Source organism: Delphinapterus leucas, chromosome 5 (assembly GCF_059928025.1).
Source record: "Delphinapterus leucas isolate spDelLeu-1000000601 "Yukka" chromosome 5, BTC_Dleu_Yukka2, whole genome shotgun sequence".
Classification (NCBI taxonomy): Eukaryota; Metazoa; Chordata; class Mammalia; order Artiodactyla; family Monodontidae; genus Delphinapterus; species Delphinapterus leucas.
The window spans coordinates 33,686,830-33,705,501 of NC_143133.1; the positions used below are offsets into that span (position 1 = coordinate 33,686,830).

General features: G+C 38.5%; 2 protein-coding genes across 3 annotated transcripts in view; one reads left to right on the forward strand and one right to left on the reverse strand.

The window, feature by feature from the left end:
• The window catches only part of GSTCD (glutathione S-transferase C-terminal domain containing), a 132,080-nt gene extending 128,009 nt beyond the window's left edge, over positions 1-4,071 (reverse strand). For both annotated transcript variants that reach the window (XR_016393225.1, XM_022567073.3), the window contains exon 1: positions 3,845-4,071. The gene's annotated coding sequence lies outside the window, so the exon portion shown is untranslated. The remainder of the gene's footprint in view (positions 1-3,844) is intronic.
• Positions 4,072-4,095: 24 nt separating this feature from the next.
• The window catches only part of INTS12 (integrator complex subunit 12), a 41,050-nt gene continuing 26,473 nt past the window's right edge, over positions 4,096-18,672 (forward strand). The window contains exons 1-3 of the mRNA XM_022567074.2: positions 4,096-4,219; positions 14,430-14,594; positions 17,332-17,484. Of these exons, the coding sequence (XP_022422782.1) occupies positions 14,439-14,594; positions 17,332-17,484 (309 nt within the window). The 5' untranslated portion in view covers positions 4,096-4,219; positions 14,430-14,438. The remainder of the gene's footprint in view (positions 4,220-14,429; positions 14,595-17,331; positions 17,485-18,672) is intronic.

Consider the following 18,672-nt stretch of genomic DNA (forward strand, 5'->3'; position numbering starts at 1 on the left):
CCACTACATAGATAAGAACTGTACTTCAATCCAAAAGCATTATTTGAATCTATAAAGGGATCTTATTGGAAAACATTAAGGAATAGGTATTTTTCTAACATAAATAGCATTACTTTATAAACTTCATAAATTGAAGCATATTGCAATTTTATTACAGCAACAATTTCACCGGAGTGAAAACCATCAGAAATTATGTTATTCTAAGCAACTGTCCTTGATAAAAACCTCCATGCTAAAGGCAGAGTTATTTGACAGTTCTCAGCACTGGATTAAGTTTTTTGATAGTTCCTTCCTAATTCCCTTTATTGGATCCTCCTCAGACCTCTTAGTGACCTGTAGCTCAGTACTTTACCCTATTCTCAACTTACACTCACCCCTTTGATTACTGGCTTTCAAAATTTGATCATGCCACTCAATAAGAAATAAACCTTATAATGAAAGTCATTGTACACTGAATAATACTGAAACAAAAGAATCACCAAGAAATATCCTACCACATGAGATATAACTGACAGTTCACTCTGCTTTTTCTTTCTTCTTCTTCTCCTCCAGGGTTGTGTCATTGTTTTTAATGTTGGTTAGTACTCACTAAAGTGATTCCATGACCTATGGGCCACAACTTACAACGGCACTACCCGAGGTGATTTACAGTGCCATATCATCTAAGACTCCTATACATGTATCCTACTTGACATCTTCACTTGGACATTTTTCTAAACCTGTTCTTCTTTCCTCAAGTAGTCCCCATTCTTGATAAAACAGCAATGCCATTTACTCAGATGCTTGGGCCCATAATTCTGAAGTCTCACTCAACTCCTTTTTTTCTCTCTCTTACTCTACTATTTCTACCTTTGAAATACATGCTAAATCTAACTTCTTAGCACCCCTACCAATAACACTTTAATCTAAGTCATCACTAGCTCTTACAAAGACTACTGCAAAAGCTCATTAACTATTTTCCTCCACTCAATACAACTGTCCATTCTGCAACTATAGTCAGGGTGATCCTTTAAAAACATAAATCAGACCATGTCCTCTGTTCACAACCATCCAATGGCTCCCCAGAACATTTAAAATAAAATCCAAATTTCCTATCATGGTCTCTAGGGTGATGTGACCCTAACTGTGTTTCTTTTTTGACCTGATCTTCTACCCCTCTTCCCTCTTGTTCACTTCCCTCCAGCCAGTTCTCCTTGCTGTTCTGGGAAGACGCCAGCAATGTCCCCACGCTTGAGAATTTTGGTACTTGCTATTCCCTCTGCTTAGAATGTTCTTCTCCAAGATATTCACATGGCTTGCTCCTTCATTTCACTGAGGTCTCTGAATATTAACTCAGAGCAGTCTATCCTGAGAAAAAGGACTCCCATCACTTCCTAGCCCCTTATTCTGCTTTCTTTTTCTTTGCATCACTTTTTTTTTCCAGCTGTTATTCTAGACGTTTATTGGAATTATTAGGTCAATTATCTGAGAAACCCATACACTCATTCAACAAATATTTATTGAGTTTGCTACTATGTGTGAGGAATACAGCACTTATTACCTCACATATCTCCAGTGCTGAAGAGTACTCAAAATTTAGTTCAAGGAATGTTTAGTTCAAGCCTTAGATTATGCTTTATACTTCCAAACTTGTCAGGGAAAATAAGGGATCTGTGTTGAATTGAAAAGATTTTCTCCAACCAAATAGTCAAAAAATCTGTTTGTTACTGAGGCTGAAAGCTGGGGAGTCACAAAATGTTGGAATATAAATGTGACACCCTAAGTCCACTTAAATATTAACTGCTTATATTGTACAGAATAAATAGTTCAAAGCAGTTTACAAATACGAAAAAATCACAAACTCTTATTTTTCTTAAAGATTCAAATTTAAATTTGAACCCATTAAAATTCCCCACTACATCAAATGTTCAACATTATGAATATTAGAACTTAGCTTGTGTTTTATACATAACAATAACAGTATTTGGTTACAAATCTCACTACTTTCTTTCAATAATATAGATAAACAAAGAAAAGCCTGCCTCTACAGAGTTAGATAGCAGCTTATTACCTTAGATAGTAAAGTTTAAAAAAGGAAAGAAAAAACTGAGCCATTTCAGTGCTCACTACATTATGTAATGTGAGGACACATACCGTTAAGTCCTAGAGGACAAAATCCTATGATGAAAATTAGCTGCTTATCTGGGCAAGAAGTGAAAAAAAAAAAAAGTTTAAAAAAGCTTACTGTAACCTTAGCCAGAAGGGAAGTGTGTCCTCTCTGGAGAATCAGGGAATCATCTGTTGCCATAGAATCATAATGCTTGCAGCTAAGCCTGACCTCAAAATTAACAGGGATCCACAGCATGAAATGCTAACATGTTAGAAACATCGGCAAGCCTGAAATAAAATTACTGAATACCCACAGCAACCAATACCCATGCTTATTATGAACTAAATGGTTTAAATCCTTGCTTTCCAAGTACTAATCATAACAGAATTCAGTAGGCTACTTTAAAAACTTGAAGATAAAAACAACATATGCTAAGGAACTGTGTATACTACAGATATTTTAGTTGACTGGCCTCAACATTTGTTAAGTTTCAAAAAAAATTTGTTAAGTTTCAAGGTCTGCTAAATTGTTGCTGTTACCCACTTGCATACTCAGTCTTTATTCTTATTTCAAATCACAGGTGATATAAAAGCTACAAAGTAAATACAGGTTAAAACAAAAATAAAAACAAACCCCCCAAGACCCTTGATGGGCCTTCTACTACAGCAGTTAAAGTTTGAGCTTTGTTTAAAGCAGGCAAACATGTAACAGAAGTGTAAAAAAATAAAAGAATTGATAAAATAAATGTCAAATCTCACTGAGTTTTTCAGATTTATTTTTGAAGTTAGGACTCTTAAAACAATGCCTTCAGGTATAACTCAAACATAATTTCAAATAAGTATGCTTAAGGCAATCCTTTCAGTAGTGTATATTCCCCACCAGGCAGCTGAAAAGTCACATAGCTTAATGTTTGATTTATTAAATATGATAGCAAATCACTCAGCTGTATTTATAACAAAGAATTTATTTTCACAATATTTAAGTGACCATGGTTAAAGTTTAAATTGTCACCACTAGTTTTTGCCAGCTTTTGCATTTTCTCCTTTAAACAGTTTCTAGATAAGCTTAGAAAAAAGTAGTACTCTATCTTCTCTTATCAATAATTTAGCAGAAGACATATTATTAAATGCTGGCATTTTCTTGATATTCAAGAACTTATGACAAGGAATGGGATCATGGCATTAGGGGATCATGACGTTAAGAATAAAGAGGGGGAGTGGGGGAACAAGTCACCTAATCCCAAACCAGGTAGAGAAAGTACTCGTATCAGTAAAAGTTTTGGAAGTCAAAGCAATTTTCATGTAAGTTAAACTCTAACTTTCTATAGAAGTTTAAAACCAAAGTGAAACACTGCTTTGATGGTGTAACAGAAGCAAATGGCCCCAAATGAAGCAAGTTCATTAGAGTAACTGTTAGGTAGTATTCACATAACAACTACTTTCTCCAGTGAGGAAGGGCTGGAATAAAAAACTAAGTGGAAAAAAAAAAGTTAAAGCGCGATCCAAGAGGTCTTAAAACCACACCTAGCAGCAAATGGCAAACGACCCCACAGACTGCTGCAACTGGAAGCTGCTCCATGCCCCCATCAATAGAGGAAGCCACGGGGACTGGTCCTGGAAAAACTGAGAAGGGGCCCGGACCCCTCCACCCTTCCCGCCATTCCCCACATCCTCAATCCTGTTTCCCCAGATGCTAAGAGGCGGCTTTACGGCGTCTCAGGGACTGCGGAGCCGGCGGCCCGAGCGCCCTCCTTACCTGGTCGCAGAGGCGCGGCCAGGCAGGGAGGGTGCGTGAGCGTGTGGGTGACACGGACCGCTAGCGCATTCCCGCCCCGCCCGAGCCGGGTTTCCCGAGGCAGCTTCAGAAAGTCTTCGCCCGCGGGCCACACGCAGCCAACGAAGCCGGGAAAGAAACAACGAAGATCGCGCCAGGGAAGCAGCGGCCCCCGCAATCATTCATAATCCGGCGGACCGGAAGGGGTGGGGTACGTCACTTCCTACCGTCGCACAGCCAATACGTTCCCCGGTCGACCCTGCTGCGGGAACCTTTGTTTTTCCGCTCTCGGAGCCGGCTGCTGCCGGGAGCGGTTCGTGAGGCCACCGGGAACTGACGGGGCAGCGGGGCGGAGCGGTGAGTTGTTACCAGCTCACCGGCTTCCAGTCGACTCTGGGAGGCTCAAGACTTTTGCGAGGGGCGAGGTGGGAGTGTAGTTCCGTGCGGTCTTAGTTTCCTCGCTCCCTGTGGGGACACCTCGTAATTTGCAGGCGGTCGAGTGCCCAGGATGACCGCTCTCCCCTTAAGTGAGGGTAGTGCTTCCTCGGAGGTTGTGGCGGGCTGGGGCACGCGGACCGGGGGCACGCGGACCGAGGGCACAGCCCCAGGGACTAGGTCCTTGGAACCCTGTCTCCGACCTTCCTCGGAAGGTTTTGGCGACTTCTCTCGACAGCTCCCTCTGTCGGCCTCTCACCTTCTCTCGAGCTCACTTGTCAAGGACCTTCCCCTGTGCTAGGCCTTGGGTGTGTTATGACTTTGATCAAAAAAGATTGGCAGTCCTTGTCTGAGTGTCTCTGGTCGCTCTTCAGATTCACTATCACTTGGTTGGTTTGGAATCAGGGTCTTTCCGCTTCCCTTATGTTTCCGGACGTATGCCTAAGGTTTCAGTGTAATCCAGGGTCAAGAACTCAGTGAGGGAATGAAAAGGGCAGCATCTTTAAAAGGTTGTTTATTAGAATGGGTTGCAAGAGCTTGCAAAGACATAAAGGGCAAAGCTTTCTAGAGCCGTTATGTGATGGCAACCCTAATATTGCACTGCGTGAACAGGGTCGATTTCCTTCATCTCGTTCCCGTGCAGATGATCAACTTTAGACTTCTTTTAAGATTCGCATATAGGGTGGGAAATGAGATCTAGAGGAAAGAATATATTTATATATGAGTACCCAATTTGGGTTGGAGAAATCACAGAAGCCCTAGAAAGTGACATTTAAACGAAACCTAGTTCATTCACTCTACAAATACTTTTGAGAATCTGTGAAGTTCCAAGCCCTAGGTATATAACTGAATAAAACAAGTCCCTGCTTGCATGTTGTTTACAGTCTAGTGGGATTAATGAATTTAAATCGGATGAAGGATTGGGAAGAGAGTATTGCAGATAGGGACATTGTACAAGTCCCCTGTCATGAAAGAGGTGTTTTTGTTTTGTATTGCTTTTCTTTTTTTTTTGATGTTTGAGGGTTTGTGGGGAGGGGCAGTTAGGTGGGGGTGGCTTAGAATTTCTTTTTTATTGCTTTTTGTGAAGAGATTTTGGACATGATTAGAATTGTGTAGAAGAAGAGCAAAGACCTTTATACTTTGATCTCTATTAATTCCAAAGCCATTATTTTGTGGTACTTTGCAAAATAGCGAAGTGGTAGGCAAAAAAGAGAGCCTCTCCCCTTAAAGTACTCAGAGTGTTATAGAGAATATACAAATGTACAAAAATAGAGTGTGGTTCAAGGTAGAAAGTTCCAGTACCATGAGAATGCATTTTGAGATATCCTAGGAGGACAAGATTAGTTGTATAGGGGGTAGAGAGGAACACAGTAGCTGTGAGTAAAGTTCTCATGAGAAGGAGTATTTGAACTGGGACTTGATAGCATTTGGAAATATAAAAATGGGTTATAAGCTTGTCAGAAAAAATGAGTAGAATTAGCAAGCCCAGCTAATGGCTCTGCACTACAGAAGGTCTGGGGATGAAGAATTAAAGTTTTTGTGCCAGTTACTGAATCTTTTTAAATGGTAGGCCAAGAAATTCGGCTTTATTTTAAAGGCAGTGGGAAGCCTTAATTTTTGAGGAAAAAAAATGAAAACAGAAAGAAAGGAAAGAAGGAAGAAAAAAAATGTGTTGCAGTAACATTAATATGGCAACAGTGTTGAAGTCAAGAATAACTAGATTGTTGCTATAGTACAAAAGGCAAATAACGACCTGAATCTGAATAGTAACTGTGGAAATGAAAAACAGGAATAGATGTGAGAAACGTTGCAGAGTCAGAATTCACAGGAAAGGCCTGCTGATTGTTTAGATATAAGGAATTGGGGAGGACTCAGTGAGGCAGAGATTTAGGCCTCAGACCCGATTAATGGAGAGTGTGTCATTTATTGAAAGAAAGTGCAGGACAGGGAACTTTTGGGGGAAGATATTCATAATCCCAATTTCAATCATAACTGAATTTGAGATACCATTAAGGCAACCAGGTACACATGTTTACTAAGCAGTTGGAATTGTGGGGTTTGAGCTTAATAGAGATTGGAATGGGGATAAACATGTGAAATCAAGTTGAAAACATGATATATATAAGATTACCACAGAAGAAATTGGTAGCAGAACTAAAGAAAATAGACAGGAATAGATACTTGGGCAACACCAAGAGCAATGGGGATGAAAAGATGACCCAGAGAAAAAGTAGCCAGAGATAGAAAAAGAAAACCAGGAAAGCTGAGTATTACTCGTGGAGGAGGAAGATTTTTGAAAGAGAAAGTGAATAACATGTATTCACTTGGCCAGCATTTACTGAGTGCCTGCTATCTGCTAGGCACTCTGCTACAAACAGGGATTACAGCAGTAGGTAAGGTCAGTGCTGGCCCTCATGGAACCTACGTTCTAGTGAGAAAGACAAACCCTGTTTACACAATTAACAGTGTAATAGCTATGACTTGTAAATACAGGATGTTTTAGGACCATATAACAGTAAGACTCCTTATTTTGTTAGGGGAATGTACAGAAAAAAATTGAGACGAGAAGGGTGAATAAGATGAGGCAAGGGACGCTTTCTACTAAAGAGCTGGGGTAAGAAAGAGTATATGTTGAAAGATTTGAAATAAGTCATGTGGTTACAACAGAAAGTGGGAATAGCTTGAGATACTAAGTAACATTTAATGAGCAATTGTACTCTGTGCCACGTACTGTTGTAACTGCTTTACATGTATTACCAGATCATGCAGGGCATTAGAGACCTTTTTAAGAATCTTGTTCTTTAACCTTTGGACAGTAAGAAGTGAAAAGGAGTATTTTAAGCAAGTGGATGATATAAAAATATTTGGAAAGGCGCAAGAGTGATTTTGAGTTTTTTCTTTTTTTTTTCTTTGGCTGCATTGGGTCTTTGTTGTTGGCGCGGGCTTTCTCTAGTTGCAGCGAGCAGGGGCTACTCTTCTTTGCAGCGCACGGGCTTCGCATTGCAGTGGCTTCTCTTGTTGCGGAGCACGGGCTATAGGCATGCGGGCTTCAGTAGTTGTGACACGTGGGCTCAGTAGTTGTGGCTCACAGGCTCTAGAGTGCAGGCTCATGAGCTGTGGTGCAGGGGCTTAGTTGCTCCATGGCATGTGGGATCTTCCTGGACCAGGGCTCGAACCCATGTCCCTGCATTGGCAGGTGGATTCTTAATCACTACGCCTCCAGGGAAGTCCCAATTGTGGGGTTCTGATTAAGCTCTTACAGTGGGCCAGATAATAGCTCCATGATGGTAGCTTGGTCTAGGGTGTGGTAATAAGGATTGAAAGAGGTAGATGAATTTGAAATATATATAAGAGGTTTGGTGATTGAATGGGAGGCAGGAGTTGAAGTGGAAGGAGTTAAAGCTGATTCTCAGGTTTCTGGCTGGAGCAATGGGATAAGTGTCATTTGAGAAAGGGAAGATTAGGGGAAGAACTGGTTGAGAGAAGAGTTTATGAGTGGCTCTGTTAGGGGCATGTTGAATAGGCGGCACCAGTGAGATATCCAAGTCAAGCTGGCAGTTGAATCTTGGAAGAGATGCATGGGCTGGAGAGATAAATATATAATTACTGGCAAAAGGGTATAGGTCAAATTGTCTAGGGCAGTAATTCTGAAACGTTTAGAGTAGATCAGAACCATCTGGAAGATTTAATGCAAATTTCTGGGCCTCACTCCCAGAGTGTTTTCATTAGTAACTATGGTTGTGGAGACCGAGAGTTTGAATTCCTAACAGGTTCCCAGGTGATGCCTGTTGCTGCTGATCCAAAGGGGACATTTTGAGAAGAAGGTGTAGAGTGAAAGAAGAGACCCAGAACCTAATCTTGAGCAACTCATTTTTGATTCCTCAAGATTTTTGAGGAATCTACAAAGAAGACCAAGAAAGAAGTAGGAGGAAAAAATAGTATTTATTATACTTACCTGACTAAGGCTGTGAATACTTTGGTGAAAATATTTCCGTGGTATGGTGGCACAAAGGCCAAATTGCAGGAAATGCTATATAAGCAGAAGGAGTGAAGAAAAAGTATAAAATGTAGGAGAAGTTTTGCTATAAAATGAAGAAGATAGGATAGAAGATATTTAAAGGTCAATGAAAAGATGCCAGTAGAAAGAAAGAGGCCGGGGGAGGGAGGTTTGTGAGTGGCGGAGAAGACGTAGGAATAGTTCATAGCTCAAGGTTTCAGGGGGGAGGAAAAAGATAGGTTCCAGGCATAAGTGGCATTACATGGAGAGCCACCCTCTTATTTAAAAGGTGGGAAAGAGGAAAGGATTGGAGCAGGTATATTTGTAGATGTGTCAGAAAGTTGATTTAGTTCCTCTCTGACAGTCTGTTTTCTCTGTGAAGTAGATGAGGACATCTACTAAGATAGAGAAGCAGTTTCAAGGAAAATGGAGAAAATGTGACTGGTCTTTGCAGAAAGTGGGGAAGTGAGTTGACCAGAGAAACATGATAGGATTGCTAAATTGTGTTGAGTGCCTAGGTGGGATTAGTGACCCTGAAGATAACAGAGTGTATGTATTCCTCTCAGCTGCACTTAGATTTTGGGTGCAGGCAGGGAGAAGGTAAATAGGATGGATGACTATAAAGTAGATGAAACTGTAGAACTATGGGACAAGGATGCTTAGAGTGCTAAAAGAGAGTCTTTGAAAGGCTGGACCATGAAGGATAAAAAGGATGGAGAAAAAAGATGATTATTTAGAAGTAGGAATTTCTGTGTTACTTATATACATTTACTGTATATAACTAAGTTATATAAGTCTTAGCTCCTAACGTGAGCTAAGACTTTGTTCCCACCAACGCCACTATTGCCACCTTCCCAGGCCATTGACATTTTTTAAAGTGGTGATTATTATTAGTTTTCTGCATTCTTTTTTTAAAGCAACATCTAGATTTGAAATTTACATTTAAAGCATTAACTTTCTGTGTATATTTGTATCTATATCTACACACACCTAGGGCTTTGTTTTCTAGAATTCTAATTCACAATAAGAAAGCTCTTTTACAATCTATTTTGATCATGAGTTTTAGAATATACAGGAAAGAACTATATAGAAGTAACATGATTTGGTGTAACTCCTGGAAAATATTCTTGGAAATAATAAAGGAGATAAAGTGACAAATTTACACCACACTTGCTGACCTCTTTAGGACTTCAGTAGCAGGAAATAAATTTCTTTCACTATTCAGTAGTTCCCCCTTATCCATGTGGGATATGTTCCAAGACTCCCAGTGGATGCCTGAAACCATGGATAGTACCAAACCCTATATATACTGGGTTTTTTCCTATACATACATACCTGTGATAAAGTTTTGTGAATAAATTAGGCACAGTAAGAGATTAACAACAATAACTAATAATAAAGTAGAATGATCATAACAACATATTATAATAAAAGTTATGTGAACATGGTCTCTCTCCTCAGGTTCTTCAACTCTGCCAGAAATGTGGCAGTGGCTTCTTCATTGGCAGACACAGCCTCTCCAGTAATTTTTATATTTTTCAGTCTAAACCTATTCCTGAATCTGTGTAACCATCCTTTACTTGCAGTAAATGGCTTGGTGTCACTCATTTCAGGGGATCTCTTGCTGAAGTTTTTGTAGATGTTCAATGTTTTCTGGCCCAACATATTGCTGTCAGTTGGAACATATACTGTTCATGTCCTCCATCCACAAATTGAATGCCTTTTCCATTCTAACTAAGCACTTATGCACTGTGGCTATAACTTTTGCACTCTGAGGTACGACAGCAAAACTAGCACAAATTTTCCTTCACAATTTCACAGATAGAAGACTCGTTCTTACCATAGATTTTAGCAACCTCAGCATATGAGCATACAGTTTTTTTCTTATTAAGTTTAAAACTTTCACTTTTTCACTTAGAGGAAGCACTTTGCAACTTCTTTGGCATATCTGAATAGCACTCATCACTACTCTGGCTCTTTGGGAGCATTAAATAAATAACAATAAAGTGACTTGAACACAAGCCCTGCAATACCATGACAGTCAATCTGATAACTGAGCTGGCTAGTGACTAACAGACGGGATTCACTGGACAAAGGGATGATTCACATCCCAAGCAGGATGGACTGAGCTAAGGAGCTGACATGAGATTTTATCATAGTACTCAAAATGGCGTGCAATTTAAAACTTATGAATTGTTTATTTCTGAATTTTCCATTCAGTATTTTCCAACTGCAGGTAACTAAAATATCAGAAAGTGAAACCACAGGTAATGGGGGGACTGCTGTATGTGCGTTTGCTGGTAAGAAAGGAGAAGTAATAGAAACTGGAGAAGGCAATAGAAAAGGGGGAGGGAAAGGAAGATAGAAAACTAAAATATAAAGGATAAAACACATAACCATGAGTGTTTTATTTTAGGCCCAACTCCTGTTTTTTCTGTTGGACAAGGAAAAGATGTTCGGTCAAGAAGGTGCCAGTAAGGAGAAAGCAGAGGGACCAAGAAAGTGGAGGTCTCTATAAATTCAAAGGATAGACGAATGGGAGTAAAGAAATTTTTTAAAAGAAAGAAAGATTGACTTGGTACCCTGAGGAGGCTCCTGGGTCAAAGCAGTAAAAGAGATAGAGTGATGGAAGATTGTAGTTAAAAAGGAGAATTGACTGTAGTCAAGCAGGAGAATACTTGTGTCAAGTTTCGGGTTTCAGTGGCTGAAGATGAAGCTCCTTGAGGTTGAAGATCTAAATAAAACTAGTGCAGGAAGTTGGAGAAGAACATCAATATATATGCTGAAATTACCAAAGATGATGGCAGGGGGAGAGGAAAAGATGAGCTTGGTGCAAATGTTCTGTACGTTAGCAGCAATGAAGATGCAGGTGTGGATTTCAAGAGAAGATGTTGATAAGTGGTGATCGTGGAATATTTTTCCAAAAGCAGCGATATGGAGTATTGCTCTTTGCTCTTTGAGTAGGAACAACTCACTACTTGGGAGAAGACTGTAAAACAGGGGATGTCTGTGTGGATGAGTGGGGATAGTAAAGGTAAAGCGATAAAAGGACTGCTTGAGGAAAAAAATGGAAAATATAGGGGAATATGTTGGTAATGAGTAGGGGCTAGAAGACGACGGGCAACTAGCAATGAAGTTAATGTGGAGAGGGGGAAGGGCTGAGCTGAATGAGTGCTGGAGGGATTTTCAAAGGGAAGGTAAGTTTGTACCTTAAAGCAGCCACTATGTATATATAATAGGGAAAGGGAAACTGGAAGTTGCTAGAAAGGCTAAAGTATTGGTCTCCAAAGTATTCTCATCATTCATTCCATGAGTAAAAAAATTGAGCTCACTTCCTTATATGTGTATTTAGTTGCCAATTATATGCATGAACTGCTATCACTATGTATATTAATAGCTTTTTTAAATAAAAGATTAAAAATAAAAAAGAAATTCTAACATTTTTTTTCTCTGTATTCCACTGTGGAGACCACTGGCTAGAGGAATATGTTAGTAATTTAGGGCAGGGGTATAAAGTCTGTTCAGTTTTATAATTGCAGGATCATATAAAAAGAACTGACTCCAAATTGGTGTTGATGACGTGATCTGTGGTCTGGTCTCATAATCTAGGTGCTGAGTCTTGTCACCTAATCTGTAACGTAAACCTTTTATCTGTGATTATGGAAATACATAACCATAAATACTTGGCTTCTAATTTTCACCATAGAAATTTCAAGTAACAGGTTTTCTAGTATATTAAAAGGATTCTTCTAAGTTTCAATATTTTCAGTACCTCATAATACAGATTGTTAGCTCTTTAGCTATCCAAAAAAGTTAGGTCAGTAGAAAGACTAGGCTGTGTTCCCTTGTGCACTCAGGAGTGGCAGCTTTACTCCTTTTCATTATGGACATTTTAATGAGGAACTCTTCTCCTCAGAATGTATATGATGACCAGCCTCATGAGTAAATTTAAAACAAAAAGACCCCCACCTTTCTGTACCTATCATTATATATAGATGATGTATGTAATAATACAATGTTAGGAAGTGAGAGAGGTTGCTTCTCAATTTTTATTAAATTATTACCAATTTATAACTGTTTGAGGTAGATTATTTTTCTTTTAGTATTGGCTTTTAGACTGCTTCTCATGGGTGATTGAGTAGAGCACAGAATTTGACAATAATTTTGTGGCTATCAGATAAATATCTAATACCTTGTTTAAAACTTTAAAAAAAAAAGGCTAGTGAGGTGTTTGTGTGTGTTTCCTGTGACAGTTGGAGAAATATTAGGGGGGAAGTGGATGGGGAAGGAACAAACAAAATCCATTTTCAGGCTGAACTTTCATATGCCAAGATTCAATCTACGGCAAGTTTTGTTTTTGTTTTTTTTTTTGCGGTACGCCGGCCTCTCACTGCTGTGGCCTCTCCCGTTGCGGAGCACAGGCTCCGGACGCGCAAGCTCAGTAGCCATGGCTCACGGGCCCAGCCACTCCGCAGCATGTGGCATCTTCCCGGACCGGGGCACGAACCCGTGTCCCCTGCATCGGCAGGTGGACTCTAAACCACTGCGCCACCAGGGAAGCCCTACAGCAAGTTTTAATGGCTTTATAACCCCCTGAAAATGAGAGATTACTGTGGAATTGCTGACAGATCCTTAACTCTAGCAGTGCAAGTTTGTTGCATTATTTTATTAACCTCCGGGATAGAAGACAATTTCAAGCCCTAGAATGTTGATCAAAGGATTGAACACAAAGTATACATTTTTATTTTAATAATTCCTTGCCTGGAGAAATATTTGAAAAAGTAACACCGGAAGTAGAACAACATGATAGCATTGGTATTAGCTGAAAACAAAACGTTTTAATGTTTTAGAATTTCTAAGTCTTTGACGTATATCTTCACTATTTTTTCAGTTCCTTAGGACACAGAGAATATCATAGGCCCTATGGGAGATCCATATATATATATATATATATATGGTTTGGCACTATTTCTCAGACACCTTGCTTCTCAAAAACAGGTTAATGCATGAGATACCACAATCTAAATGTGATGCAATAAGATTATCATTAGTATGTTTTCTGAGGCACTCAGAATTGGGGCTGAGGACTAAGGAGGCAAAAAAAAGATAGTTGAGGTAAAAGTTTCAGCACTGACCTTTAAAGCTTATTGCTTAATACGTCCTCTAACCATTGTCCTCCAGTGACACCCTTCCCCCAATCTTTTTCTTTTTCTTTTTTTTTTTTTTTTTTGTGAAAATAAGGTTTGAGGGCTTCCCTGGTGGCACAGTGGTTGAGAGTCCGCCTGCCGATGCAGGGGACACGGGTTCGTGCTCCGGTCCGGGAATATCCCACATGCCGCGGAGCGGCTGGGCCCGTGAGCCATGGCCGCTGAGCCTGCGCGTCCGGAGCCTGTGCTCCGCAACGGGAGAGTCCACAGAAGTGAAAGGCCCGCGTACCGCAAAAAAAAAAAAATAATAAGGTTTGAGAAGAAGAAATTTTGACATATACTAAACTTGACCTAAACACATCAAGTTCCTGTGTACTGAATTATGTGTATTATTTTAAAATGGTGTTAGGGGACTTCCCTGCTGGCGCAGTGGTTAAGAATCTGCCTGCCAATGCAGGGGTTACGGGTTCGAGCCCCCTGGTCTGGGAAGATCCCACATGCCGCAGAGCAACTAAGCCAGCGAGCCACAACTACTGAGCCTGCAAGCCACAACTACTGAAGCCCTCGCGCCTACAGCCCATGCTCTGCAACAAAAGAAGCCACTGCAATGAGAAGCCCACGCACCACAAGGAAGAGTAGCCCCTGCTCAATGCAACTAGAGAAAGCCCGCGCGCAGCAACAAAGACCCAAGGCAGCCAGGTGTTAGGAAGGGGCTCTGTGGCAGGGAGGAGCTTATCTGGATTTAAAATTTTGCCAAGGATATGGATACAGAGAAAACTGGTAACATTCTTGCTTCAGGAGAAAAGAACTAGATAATGCCAATTAGAGAAAAGAAGAAAATTTACTTTTATCCGTAATAACCTTTTGGACAGTTTGAATTTTGTATGAGGTGCACAGTATTACCTATTATAAACAAAAGAACAAGAAAAACTTTGACAGATAATTACCCGTTGTCTGTAAATTACTTTCCTCTCTTTTTTTACTTCAGGTGTTTGCAATGGCTGCTACTGTGAACTTGGAACTTGATCCCATTTTTTTGAAAGCACTAGGCTTCTTACATTCAAAGAGTAAGGATTCTGCTGAAAAGCTAAAAGCACTACTTGATGAATCTTTGGCTCGGGGTATTGATTCAAGTTACCGTCCATCTCAAAAGGTACCTACCTGGATAAAAAGCTTGGAGGAAGTTTTGTAAAGCCTGTAGTAGAACAGTGTTAACATTTAGAACGTCTCGAAACAATCTCTCTGCCAAATAATCTTTCCTTGTGGAATGAAGAAATTTATAGTGTTCTTTTCTTCCTTCAAGCTTTCAGAGAACTGTTACATAGATAAGTTAGCTGGGAGTGGGGGATATTCAGTTCTACTACTTTATTCCTATAGAAACCCACTTAAGATATATTTCAGTTTCTAATTCCTTATGATCAGAGTATTTTTTTAAGCTGCTGAATGAAACCATAACCTGTGTTATAATTATTCTCTAATGTTTTAGGGGCGAAAAATAAAAGGACAGGGATTTTGCAATGAAGTGAATTAAATATGTATAGGATAATGTAAGTAATAAAGGAGGTATAGATGAAATGTGAGAACTGTGTAGCTCCCATCATAATAACAAAGTGACCAAGCAGCTTTATGTGAAAAGAATATACATTTTGGAACCAGACAAACCTGTTTTAAATCCCAGCTTACCTCTTACTAGTGTGGTGATAGATAACATATCTTGAACATTTACTGTGTCCTAGGTACTTTTCTCAGTGGTATATGTTTATCATTAATTTTAGTTGTGATAATTATCCTTTGAGATAGGTATTATTTATTTTTATTTTACAATAAGGAAATTGAGGTACATAGTAACTTCATTTCACCCAGCCTCTGTTTCTTTATTATTAAAATGAGGATAATAAGAACTACCTTACAAAGTTGTGAAAATTAAAAGAGATAAAGTATGTCAGCCGCCTAGTGCAGTGTCTACCTGGTACATAATAGACTTTTAGTGAATGATAGCTCTTATTAGATTCTCTAATACCTAAGACATTCTTTCAAACCATTCTAAAGCTCTAGCCTTGAAACTTCGTGTCACCCAGGTCTATGAACACCTAGATACCAAACTGAGAAGGAGAGGACAGAACTACACAACTAGCTCAGTCTAATCCAGAATCTCAAACTCAAGACAGGGCCAAGTCCCAGACTCAGTGTCCAAGTGATCAGTGATATTTTGCTCCCAGCCTTCTTTGAAAGCTACCTCTAGTGTTCTCAAACCTTTTTATTGTCTTTTGAATAGTAGAGCCATTGTGACTTCATTTCTTTCACCATTCTCATTCTGGTAGGTTCAAAGAGCTCAAGCCAACCAAATTAATAAAATTCAACAAAATATACTAACAAATTCATTCTGCTCTGAGTATGGATATAGGCCAAACAGGAAATTCCTATTATTACTAAAGAAGCAGTATTTTGAGACTCTAAAACAGAAGGAATTTCATCTGTTAAAGTACATAAGAAGTTTGTTACAATTAAAAAGCCTCCTGCCCTTAGGTTTCTAACTGGAAATGACTTCTCATGGTCAGTTTAGAGAAAATGCTAGGTGTTTTTAAAACACAGGTTCATTTAATTTTAGTCTTTAACTGGTCATTTCCATCTCTAGAATTGTATGAGAATCACCTAGAAGCAGTGGTGTGCTTATAAACATTATCAACTGGGGATAATTCCAAGGAGCTACTATATGCATAAGCTTTCTTTTAACAGCAACAGATAACAAATATATATACATATCAAAGAGTAAAAATAACAAGGATTGCAAGTTTAAAACAGAAGGGAAAGATAAACCACAGACTGAGAGAAAAGGTTTGCAAATGATGTATCTGATAAAGGACTTGTATCCAGAATCTATGAAAATCTCTTTACACTCAATAATTTAACAAATGCTTTAGCAAAGAAGATAAATGTGTGGCAGATAAGCACTTGAAAAAAATGTTTAACACCATTAGCCATTAGGGAAATGTAAATTAAATCTACAGTGATATGCCACTACATACCTATTAAAATGTCTAAAATTAAAAAGATTAGCCACCAAGCATTGGTGAGGATATGAGGATGTGAAGGAACTGGGACTCTCATATACTCCTGATGGAAATATAAAATGGCATACCACTTTGGAACATTGTTTGGCAGTTTCATAAAAAGTTAAGCATAAACCTACCATGTGATCCAGACATTCCACTCCTACATGTTTATTCTAGAGAAATGAAAGTATATGTCCATATAAAGATTTGTACCTGAATGTTCATAATATCTGTATTCGTAATAGGCCAAACTGGAAACAACCCAAATGTCCATTAATAGGTTAATGAATAAACAAATCATGGTGTATTTGTTCAATGGAGTACTATTCAGCAACAAAAAAAATGAACTTTTGCTACACTCAACAACATTGATGAATCTCAAAATAAATATTGCTGAGTGAAAGAAGCCAGAAAAAAAGAGTATATACTGCATGATTCCATTTATGAAAATTTCTAGGAAATGCAAACTAATCTATAGTTGCAGAAAGCAGATATGTGGTTGCCTGAGACTGGGTGGCTTAGTTTTTCTAGGATGTCTACCTCTAAGAGTGATTACAAAGGGCAACCAGGACACTTTGTGAGATGATGGATATGTTCCTTATATTGATTGTCGTGAAACCATAGAGCGAAACATATCCAGTTTTACACTTTAACTAGGTGCAGTTTGTATATCAGTTATTCCTCAATAAAGTTGTTTAAAGAAGAAGGCAACACATTGGTCACTACATGATGTCTTAATTTTTAACTGATAGTTGTTTAGATTTATGATCTGTTTTTTTTTAACAGTATATTAGTCTGAATATTTAATTATGGGTATCTTTTTAATTTCACCTATAGGATGTGGAACCGCCCAAAATTTCAAGCACAAAAACTGTTTCCATTAAGCAAGAGCCCAAAACATCATCCACTCTTCCTTCTGGCAATAATAATGGCAAGGTCCTAACAACTGAAAAGGTAAAGAAGGAAGGTGAAAAGAGACCTGCTGATAAAGTAAGATTTTATTTTACTCTAGTAAATCAGTCAATGAATCAATCAGTTTATAGGCCAGAAAACGTTTTGTGCTTACTTTTTGTATATAATAGTGGGTAAAAGTACATAATAACCACTCAGTAAATATATTTTGATAATTATGGGTGTTGGTTTTTTGAAATTAAAATTTAGAAACATTTTAAAACCATTTACTGAAGTCGTTGTCAATAAATATTTGAGCTCTAGAAGATGTACTAATTTCATGTATAACTCAAGTATTCTAGATGGAACTGTTGTTGAAAAGAAAAGATGGCGAGGAAAGAATAAAGATGTAAATGACTAAACATGAAATTTGTTACAGAATGGTGTACCTTAACAGGGTTACAGATAACAGATACAGATAACTCTTGGATTGTCTATTTTGAATGATTTCTGCACATAATTATTAGGATTTTAGCACTTAGTAAAAAATACATTTAAAAAAACTTTTACTACCCCTGCCCTTAAGGTGGGGTGTTTTCATACTTTTTTCTAAATATTAGCTATTCATAAACTATATTGCATTGTTTTTATATAAATTTAAAAGCACAGAAAACAATATAATATAGTTTATGAATAGCCAATATTTAGAAAATATATCTCTATTTTCCATATATATATCTCATATATATCTTTTAGCAACTTTTTCCACTCAGCAATGTGCTTTTGAAATTTACCTATGTTGATACATGTAGATTTGAACATTTCTTTCAGCTAACATGTGGAATATTAATTCTATAAATAAACCAGTTAATCCATTCCCCCGCTGATGAGCAGTTAGCTTATTTCTCCTTTTCCTCTATTACAGTGGGGTTTCAGTGAGCTGCTTTATACGTATGTCTTTGCCCACATGGTGGTAGTTTCTATAGGATGTATACCTATAAGTGGATGTAATAGGATGGGTACATCTTCAACATTATTAGACATAGTGGACGTTTGAAGCAAGTATGGCAATGTGTTAAGCCTGAACGACTGGTAGAAGTTCATTATTTACTTCTTTTCAATATATATTAACTATCACTACTTCATTATTTAAAATTTTAAAATAGCCTTAAAAATAGCCTTAGTAGTACTATGGCTTCTCAATTCAAAGCATCCAATGGGGGGTTGGGAGGGCACTGTAAGTAAATCCACTGAACTTCCAGGATTCTTTAATGGATAAAAGAGTAC